The sequence below is a fragment of the Littorina saxatilis genome, linkage group LG10, assembly GCF_037325665.1.
Source record: "Littorina saxatilis isolate snail1 linkage group LG10, US_GU_Lsax_2.0, whole genome shotgun sequence".
NCBI classification, from domain to species: Eukaryota; Metazoa; Mollusca; class Gastropoda; order Littorinimorpha; family Littorinidae; genus Littorina; species Littorina saxatilis.
In genome coordinates this window covers 6512295-6523031 of record NC_090254.1, presented here as the reverse complement: position 1 = coordinate 6523031, position 10737 = coordinate 6512295, and the positions used below count along the sequence as shown (strand labels likewise).

Below are 10737 nucleotides of genomic sequence, written 5' to 3'. Positions count from 1 at the left end.
GTGTGTGTGTGTGTGTGTGTGTGACTTCCTTTTGTACAATCATTAAGTTCTCTTATCAGTATGGGCGTTAGTGTTTTCAATTCTAATTGTTTCTCTCTCTTCTGATCGTGTATGCAAAACGCAGCATGATTTACTGCATCAAGAGAAATAATCGCATTAAATCATCTCCCCTGCAGGTGCATTTGATCTGCACTACAGTATATAAGTTTATTAGCTGCATGTCGATGTGCACATGCACACAATCACCAAGTCAACAGTCGTCAATCATACTTGCAAAGAAAACCGTTCGACGTCAAGTGTTTGTGATAGAAAATGATTCCCAAGGCTCTTTTCGTTGCTGCTTTGCTGCTTGTAGGTAAGTTGGGGCAAACTTTTTAAACTATTGTTTGGAATTTTCCTTGAGTTCATGTTTTTCTGTTTTTCAGTAAGTTTGGACAACTGTTTAGGGTTTGTAAAACTATTGTTTTGATTCATATTTTGGGGGTCATAATGTTCTGTGTTTGTCTCCTTTTCTCTGTTGCTTGTTTTTTTAACAAGTTATATATTTATTTAAATGTTTTTGTTCTTACGATGTTTCTGCCTTTCTTGATTGTTCCCTTCTCTCTTTTTTACATTTAGTCAAGTTTTGACTAAATGTTTTAACGTAAGGGGGGAATCGAGACGAGGGTGTGGTGTATGTGTGTGTGTGTGTGTGTGTGTGTGTGTGTGTGTGTGTGTGTGTGTGTGTGTGTGTGTGTGTGTGTGTGTGTGTGTGTGTGTGTGTGTGCCTGTGCGTGTGTGTGTGTAGAGCGATTCAGACTAAACTACTTGACCAATCTTTATGAAATTTTACATGAGAGTTCCTGGGAATGATATCCCCAGGACGTTTTTTTCTTTTTTTCGATAAATGTCTTTGATGACGTCATATCCGGCTGTTTGTAAACGTTGAGGCGGCACTGTCACACCCTCATTTTTCAATCAAATTGATTGAAATTTTGGCCAAGCAATCTTCGACAAAGGCCGGACTTTGGTATTGCATTTCAGCTTGGTGACTTTGGTCATTAAAAATCTGAAAATTGTAAAAAAAAAAATTATTATAAAACGATCCAAATTTACGTTCATCTTATTCTTTATCATGTTCTGATTCCAAAAACATATAAATATGTTATATTTGGATTAAAAACAAGCTCCGAAAATTAAAAATATAAAAATTATGATCACAATTAACTTTCCGAAATCGATTTAAAAACAATTTCATCTTATTCCTTGTCGGTTCCTGATTCTAAAAACATATAGATATGATATGTTTGGACTAAAAACACGCTCAGAAAGTTAAAACGAAGAGAGGTACAGTAAAGCGTGCTATGAAGCACAGCGCAACCGCTACCGCGCCAAACAGGCTCGTCACTTTCACTGCCTTTTGCACTAGCGGCGGACTACGTTCAGTTTCATTCTGTGAGTTCCACAGCTTGACTTAAATGTAGTAATTTCGCCTTACGCGACTTGTTTCTTCTGTTGTCTTTTAGTCGAATTTTTTTCTTTATTCATTTTGATTCTTTTTTCTCTCTTTCGTCTGTTCTTTTGTTATTATTCCTATCTTTCTTTCGTTTACATTTTCTGTTAAATTGACATTTGTTTTTGAATGTTTCATTCAACTACTGTTTTCCTTTATGTCATGTTACATAGTTCGGCTTCATTTATTTAGGTTGTTATCTTTCATACGTGTGTTTCTTTCTTCGTGTAAAGATTGAGAATAGTTTGTTACAGTAAGAAATCCGACCATTAACAAACATTTAATTTATGTTGTCATAAAGGCTATTTGAAACCAAGCATTAGTTTTATTGTTTATGTTTTCTAACGTTAATGTTCACGAAATGTTAACATCAAACGCAAACGACGTGTTTAATTGAAAACCAGCATTATACGTGAATCAAAAAACAAGAAAGGTAGGTTGTTGGATCGTTTGTTATTGACAAAATATATATATATAAAGTGAATGTATTATTTTGTCAATAACAAACGTTCCAACAACCTACCTTTCTTGTTGTTTGATTCTGAATATTGGAACGTTGGCAGTCTCTTTGTTTTTGGATTTTGTCATGTCTGTGTGTCAGCATTATACGTGGTTTTGTCATGTCTGTGTGTCAGCATTATACGTGGTTTTGTCATGTCTGTGTGTCAGCATTATACGTGGTTTTGTATTGCGGTCATATATCGAGAGAGTCATTGATCTACATGACCGTGCTCGAGGGGAGTCTGTCAGTCATTCTATATTTGACCTTCAGTGTTGCAAGCCAGACAAAACTTCATGCCGCGTGTCCGTTGGTATCTCCCGTGAACATGTGATTAATCACGATCCAGGGCCAAGGAATGTGTTCGAAATGCCAAAATAAAACCCAAAACAATGTTTTACAATTTTCTTACTCAATGAAACACTAAAGTGTTGTCGTAAACTATATACCCACGTTAGAAAAATGACTTTCTCTCTCAACTTCCATTTGAGCGTTTGACGTGATGAGTTCATTTGCGGGATGTAATCGGGCAATTCCGCCTCGCTTACGTATACTTTTTCCGTCTTACCCTAACCTACCTGGACAATGATACAAACTATTCCTTACAAAATTGCAGTGTTCGACTCCTTGCAAGAAAGTCGTTGTTCTTTGGCATTTTTCTAAGTATAATGGATAGGTAGCTTAAAGCCCACGGGGATCTGGGCAGGTATATAGGATGTGCATTGTACCTGTGATTGATGGATTGATTCACTGACTGATTGCTCGACTGATTCAAGAAGTGTTTGTTGGAATGATTGATAGGATTAATTGATCGACTGATTTAGTAATTCACTGACCCCGTATTAATGTATGTGTACTCTGCTTTCTGCTGCAGATGTTGCCCTAACAACCGCCCACGGCAGCAGCAGCAGCAGCAGTTGCAGCGAAAGCGTGATCCCCATCCCCTGGCCCATCTCCAGCGGTAGCAGCAGCTCGGGCAGCAGTGGTGGAGGCCTCAACGCCGCTCTACTGGCCGCCGCTGTCGCTGCCGCTGCTGCTGCTGCTGCTGCTGGTGATGGTGGTTTTGCCTTGAATGGTTTCGCTGGACAGAACCCAGGTTTTGCCGGACAGAACGGAGGTTTCGCGGGACAGAACGCAGGTTTTGCGGGACAGAACGCAGGTTTTGGCGGACAACCCGGAGGCTTTGCCGGACAGAACGCAGGTTTCGGCGGACAACCCGGAGGCTTTGCCGGACAGAACGCAGGTTTTGCGGGTCCAGTTGGAAAATAGACGACTCTTCCTCTCTTTCTCTGGTAAGATAGCTTCAATTGGTTTCTTCTTGTTGTTCTTGTTCTAGTTCTTCTTGTTCTTGTTCTTCTTCTTTATGGACTAACACTCCCACATGCACTCGTGATTTTGCTCTTTCTTTCTTTGTTTCTTTCTTTCTTTCCTTGCGCACGTTATATGTCAAAGCAGCACCGCCCTGATATGGCCCTTCGTGGTCGGCTGGGCTTTAAGCAAACAAACAAACAAACAAACAAACAAACAAACTTTCTTCCTTCTTTCTTTCTTTCTTTCTTTCTTTCTTTCTTTCTTTCTTTCTCGTTCTTTCTTTTTTTCTCTTTATTTTGTCCTTTCTTGCTTTCTTTCTTTCTCTCTTATTTCTGTCTTTCTGTTTTGTTACTTTCTTTCTTTCTTTCTTTCTGTCGGTGTTTCCTTCTCTCTTTCTTTCTTTTTTTCCGTAAATTGGACATCTTATAAAAGATTATTATTATTATTTAAAAAGTCAGTCTGCTAATTAAGCATGTCTATGGTTAATGCGAGTAAAACTTGTGGCATTCTTTTTTTTCCAGACGATCGCCTTTGCGGTTCAACAACAAAACAAAAATCTAGACGTTACTTTGTACTCATCGTTGTATCTCATATTAAACATGATTCTAAGAATTGTCAACCCTCCTATAGTTTGTGAGTGTGCGTGCGTGCGAGAGAACTGAAGTGGACAAACAAACAGAAAGAGAATGATGTAAATTACAGATTTGTGTTCCGTGCGCACTTGGTACTCGTAGTGTGCTTGCGTGTATAAACGACGGGGGGTAAGTCAAGCCGAGAATAAAGCACCAGCAGGTCTGCACATAAGTTGCCCTTGAGGAAACGGAAACTTCTCAACCAAATAAATCTGCGGCGCAGCCGTGATTCGAACCCCAAAACTTCCACTTCGAAGGCCGACATCTTAATCACTCGGCCACTGTGCCTTCTTCTATATTATTCAATAACTAAACAAATAAAAAAAATTTAAAAAAATAAAAAGAAGAAAAAACAAGTCGCGTAAGGCGAAAATACAATATTTAGTCAAGTAGCTGTCGAACTCACAGAATGAAACTGAACGCAATGCCATTTTTCAGCAAGACCGTATACTCGTAGCATCGTCAGTCCACCGCTCATGGCAAAGGCAGTGAAATTGACAAGAAGAGCGGGGTAGTAGTTGCGCTAAGAAAGATAGCACGCGTTTCTGTACCTCTCTTTGTTTTAACTTTCTGAGCGTGTTTTTAATCCAAACATATCCTATCTATATGTTTTTGGAATCAGGAACCGACAAGGAATGAGATGAAAGTGTTTTTAAATTGATTTGGACAATTTAATTTTGATAATAATTTTTATATATTTAATTTTCAGAGCTTGTTTTTAATCCGAATATAACATATTTATATGTTTTTGGAATCAGCAAATGATGGAGAATAAGATAAACGTACATTTGGATCGTTTTATAAATTTTTATTTTTTTTTACAATTTTCAGATTTTTAATGACCAAAGTCATTAATTAATTTTTAAGCCACCAAGCTGAAATGCAATACCGAAGTCCGGGCTTCGTCGAAGATTACTTGACCAAAATTTCAACCAATTTGGTTGAAAAATGAGGGCGTGACAGTGCCGCCTCAACTTTCACGAAAAGCCGGATATGACGTCATCAAAGACATTTATCAAAAAAATGAAAAAAACGTTCGGGGATTTCATACCCAGGAACTCTCATGTCAAATTTCATAAAGATCGGTCCAGTAGTTTAGTCTGAATCGCTCTACACACACACACACACAGACACACAGACACACACACACACGCACATACACCACGACCCTCGTTTCGATTCCCCCTCGATGTTAAAATATTTAGTCAAAACTTGACTAAATATAAAAAGAAGAAAAATGTATCACCTGAAAATAGCACTTTACACGCTCAGATTGCACCAGATTGCACAATTTTGCTTCCTTTTTAAAAAAAAATTCCGGGGGGGCATGCCCCCGGGCCCCCCTAGCATGCTCGGCGCTTCGCGCCATCGGTTCGGCGCTTCGCGCCTTCGCTGATACACACACACACACACACACACACACGTACACACACACACACACACACACATATACACACACACACACACACACACACGCACACACACACGCACACACACACCCTACACACCTACACACCTACACACACACACACGCACTTACTCTCATACCTACTCCCTGCGCACAGAGAGAAACAAATGAAAATAGAAATGCGAGATAATCTAGCGCGGACCACGAAGAATCGCCCTTCCGCGCTTCACAACTGTGAATCAAACACACTACAGAAATATTCAGCCTCCTTATATAAGCCACGAGTTGTCTTTGAAGCACATTGTTACAACGCGGAACGTGATCCTTTCGCTCCGAAATACAAAAAGTAGAAAGCGTAGGAGGAGCTTGATTTGGGTGTGACACAAATGTGTGAGAACTTCATAGTTACAAATTGAACTCGTATACATACAAGTGCGTGCCTTCTGCTTTCATCTTCTTTTTTGTTTTTTTAAAGACGCGATCCCTCCCGGCCCTTTATAAGTTTTGGCTCGCCATATCAGATCTGACCAGGCTTTAAAACGGAATACTGAACAGCATCCCTCCACTTTGACACATACCAAATATTAACATCCTGACTACTTTCTAGACTATGCAGTGTAGGAATTGCTGGTTGAAGTAGTTTCGAGGATTAACACCAGTATCCGTTCAGAAATTAATTCATAAGGTTGAAGTCCCCCAAAAGCGGCGTATGGCTACCTGAATGGCGGGGTAAAAACGGTCATACACGTAAAAATCCACTCATGCAAAAACACGAGTGAACGTGGGAGTTTCAGCCCATGAACGAAGCAGAAAAAGTTGGTTGAAGTATTTTCAAAGATTGACACTAGTATCCGTTCATAAATTAATTCATTACAAATATCTCCCTCTGCGCAGAGAGCAGCAAGAATGTTGATTTTCGCCATGTGTCCAAGTGGCGTAAGGTTATTCGTTTTTTCCACTCGTGATCCGCGGGTCAGGGGTTCGAATCTGAGCTGGGACAGACACGGGTCAACTTTATGAGCAGACTCAGAGACGGTAACCTCGGTCATTATTCCACCAGTGCAGGTGGCTGATTGATTTATCCCCACTAGTGCGACATCCACTAGCGCGAATGTCAGTAAAGAGATATAGATTCGACTAGCGCAGCATCCACTAGCGCGACATTTCAAGGGCTCTACATCCACAAGCCCCACAATCACTTGTGTTACATTTGACCACATACTGTCACGAAACATACGTGTGTGTGTGTGCTTGAGGGAGCATGTGTATGAGTACTAATATGTGTATGTGTACGTACACACACACACACACACACACACACACACACACACACACATATACACACACACACACACACACACACACACACACCAGGGGCGGACGTGCCCCCCCCCCCCAAAAAAAAAAAAAAAAAAAAAAAAGAAGAAGAACAAAAAAAGATTTTTCTATGCTGATTCTATGACCATTTCTAAGTTCAAATGGCACCAAATGGCACCATTTTGCTTCTTTGGGCAACATTTTTTTCCGGGGGGGCATGCCCCCGGACCCCCCTAGCAAATTCGGGCGATTCGCGCCCATCACATTCACTTTCAATTCAAAGTGCCCCCCCCCCCCCCCTTACAAAGCAACTGATCCGCCCCTGCACACATACACCGCTCGAACAAACTGACTAGCGCAAACAGACTCAAACACACACAACAAATGTACATACTGAGAGTTAGACAGACAATAAAGTAATCAAATTAAAAAGTCTGGTCAGAGTAAAGATGGTGAGCCGAATCGTTTACACGTGAAGGATTTTACCTTTCACAAGGCTATCTAAATCCTGCCTGTACCGTGCCTTGCCGTCAACAGATTCACAGCGGGGGAAGGGACATAATCGGCTTAAATCACCTCCCCTGTTGGGCTCTTCATTGTTCAAGTAGTACACGAAGTAAAACACAAAAACTATAAAAACAGGAGTATTTATGCCTTGAGTCATCAACTGATTACCACCATCAGCTATTAGTTCATACTCGATAATAAAAAAAAAAAGTAATTACTGAGTTTTTGCAGTACACCAGCGGGGGAAAAAGTGCAAAAAAAATGGTTTCCAACGTATTGTTGTTCGTCACTGCTCTGGTGTTAGGTGAGTTGTCTCATGCGTTTACTTTTTTGTTTTCTTCTTCTTCTGCGTTCCCTACCTTGTTTTTTAAAATTTCTTTTCAAGTGTCCTATCTTTTTCCGAGTCTGTGAGTAAGGTTTGCTTTGAACTGGTACTCTACCTTAGAAATTGCATGTCCATCTCTTCGTCAGTATACATAAAAAAAGAAATGATAATCTGTTTACTTTTAAGGAAATACGTAATCGATTAAAAAAGAAAGAAAAAAGAAAAAAAAAAGACCAACCTAGACGTCTCTTCTCTTTTGAAGTAAAATCTCTAAAGCCAAGCAACGTTCTAAAAGACGTCATAACGTGAATAATGACGTCACGTAAACATTGTGTCACTTCTGATTGTCTCCCGAGGAAGTGACAAAGAAGAACGAAGTTTGTCCTGGTGACTTCAAAATATTGGCAGAAGAAAATGAATCGTAAAGTCAACGCCAGGCTGTGCTTGTATCGGTATTGCATATCATTAACACTGAAAACTGTAAATGCATTCGTCGAGAGAGAAAGTGGAAAGATGGGGAAGGGGTGGGTGGCAGTCATTTCTACACAAGTGTGATAAAATTGGATCCGTTCGTTTTACTAGCGAAGAAGAAATTAGTTTAATGTCTTTCATTAATGTTGCTACAGTATTAAAAGGTTTTCTCAAATGTATATTGACGATTAAGACGACGTTGACAATGAGAATAAAAGTGAGGTGAACAGGATCTAGGAGTATACAAAATAAATATCGACAACCATGCTTTCTAAATATTTTCAAAGTTTAAACTGTTTCAAGGTTTGATTTTTATATAAACATAGAAAGTTAGTCAGTTAGTCAGTTAGTTCTCTGTTTTATTTCTGTCTATATGGGTTTTTAAAAACTATTATCCGTGTATTTGTGTATGCAGTTTTTTCATTTACTATTTGCTTATTTATTTCAACGCTTATTTGCTATTTCTGTATCTTTTGATTTTTTCCATGAAATTATTTATTTATTGATTCATTCATTTATCTATTTAATTATTTATCGACTCCTTGCCATTTTGTCATTCCCTTGTTGTCTGAAGACCCCACAAAAGGGGGCATAACTGTAAAAGGTCACACAACAAAGCAACCTAAAAACGCTCCTGGAGGACCAAATTATTATGGTAGGAGCGCAAACGACGCATTTGGATGTTGTGTTTCTTTTATTTCTTCTTAAATTCTCTGAAGAAAAATAATATAATAATAAAAAATAAATAAACGTCGTATAAAAACGCTTATAATCCTCGTTTCAGGTGTAGCCATGACAACAGCCCACAGCAGTAGCAGCAGTTGCAGCGAGAGCGTTATCCCCATTCCCTGGCCCGTCTCCAGCCATAGCAGCTCAAGCAGTTCCGGCGGTGGGGGGGGCGGTGGGGGAGCTCTTGTGAACGCATTATTGGTCGCTGCGCTGACTGCGCCTGTCGGGCTCCAAGCCAACCAGCTTCCGCTTGGCGGTAATCAGCTGGGGTTCAATCAGCTAGGGAACCCTAACCAGTTCGGGAACCCCAATCAGTTTGGGAACCCCAATCAGTTTGGGAACCCAAATCAGTTTGGGAACCCAAATCAACTCGGAAAATAAGCAATTGTACCTGGAGTCTTCTGGTAAGATGATTATGATTTCTTGCCCCTGTCTCTGTATCTCGGTGTAGCGTCTGCGCTTCTATCTGTCCCGGCTTGGTTTTGAGTGTGTGTGTGTGTGTGTGTGTGTGTGTGTGTGTGTGTGTGTGTGTGTGTGTGTGTGTGTGTGTGTGTGTGTGTGTGTGTGTGTGTGATTCTCTCCCGGTAATTCATGTACGTAGTTTTTTAATATTATTTATTTATCAATTATTTTTATTTTGGGACCCCATAACTATTGCTGGTTGCTCTCATGGGGTTATCAGTGATATTCAATGTTACCATTGTAACGTACGCCTGTGTAATTGTCTGAGCTGCAGTCTTCCTTTTTAGTGGACATTTTCAATGGTTATTTTATTTACATTCAAGCCAGGTCAGGCCTCACACGACAACTAATGATTATGCGTGTTAAGTTTCAATGCTTAAGGCCTCACACGACAACTAATGATTATGCGTGTTAAGTTTCAATGCTTAAGGCCTCACACGACAACTAATGATTATGCGTGTTAAGTTTCAATGCTTAAGGCCGTTACATTGACCGATTGTTTTCATATTTCTTTACTTGACTTGCTTATCTCTGTTGCAGGCGTTTATCGTGGTGGTGAAGATCGGAAACGCGCACAAGTTATCGTGCTGTCGTATTCTGTGTGTGGAATAAAGTCGCTATTAACTATTTAACTGTTTTGACTAGTCGGGAACTGTGCGTACACAACATGCGTGTGTGTGGATGTTCGTGTTGTGTGTGTGCGTGTGTGTGTGCGTATGTGTGTGTGTGTGTGTGTGTGTGTGTGTGTGCCAGTGTGTGTGTAGTCACGGTGTGTGCCGCCGCGTTGCCTGTGTGTGCGTATGTGTGTCAGTGTGTGTGCGTATGATTGTGTGTGTCAGTGTGTGTATGTGTGTGTGTATGTGTGTGTCAGTGTGTGTGTGTGTGTGTGTGTGTGTGTATGTGTGTGTCTCGGAGAGAGAAGGGCAGAGACTGAGAGAGAGAGAGACTCTTGAATAGAGAGAGATTTTCAGTTTCGCAGCCGAAATCCAATGGATATCCACAACTGGAGTTAGAGAAAAAATGTCATAACTTGACGACGACTGAAACACACACATACACAAACACAGTATAATGCACGCACACACGTGACAATCACACACACACACACGCACGCACACACCGTGACCGCCGCGGCACACACCGTGGCCGGACACACCGTGGCCCGGTCACGGCACACACACGTGACACACACGCGTACACCGGGCGCACACTGACACACACACACACACTGTGACACACAAAAGCCGGAGTTAAATACACACACAGAGCAATACACACACACACACACACACTGACACGCACACTGACGCACCGGATCGGACTGTTGCCGCCAAAATACAAGTCCTTCTGAGTCGTCAAACTAATCTCCATTAATCTTCTCTCCAAAAAAGCAAAGACCACGGTTCTTTGAATTGAACTTCAGAAGAAAATCTTGATGAAGCGACCTCGAAAAATAAAGGTAGCTTGTGGAGAGTGCCGGTCCCCGAGCCCGGGGGCTCCGTAACCGACTCGCCGGATCTCTAGCCACGGCCAAAAATGTTTGAGTAACGTCCCTTACATTCTCTCGCTACACTTCCGCTAAAT

At 40.9% G+C, this 10737-nt stretch overlaps 1 protein-coding gene and 1 long non-coding RNA gene across 2 annotated transcripts; both read left to right on the top strand.

Annotated features, from left to right (window-relative positions):
* Positions 1-223: 223 nt before the first annotated feature.
* LOC138979174 (TATA-binding protein-associated factor 2N-like) lies at positions 224-3919 on the top strand. The gene is made up of 3 exons (XM_070351975.1): positions 224-355; positions 2866-3283; positions 3824-3919. The coding sequence occupies exons 1-2, from the start codon at positions 313-315 to the stop codon at positions 3258-3260; spliced, it is 438 nt and encodes a 145-aa protein (XP_070208076.1). The 5' UTR covers positions 224-312; the 3' UTR covers positions 3261-3283; positions 3824-3919.
* Positions 3920-7313: 3394 nt separating this feature from the next.
* LOC138979173 (uncharacterized) lies at positions 7314-9782 on the top strand. Its single transcript, XR_011459914.1, has 3 exons — positions 7314-7470; positions 8747-9095; positions 9694-9782. It is a non-coding gene; the product is annotated as an uncharacterized lncRNA (long non-coding RNA).
* Positions 9783-10737: the final 955 nt, after the last annotated feature.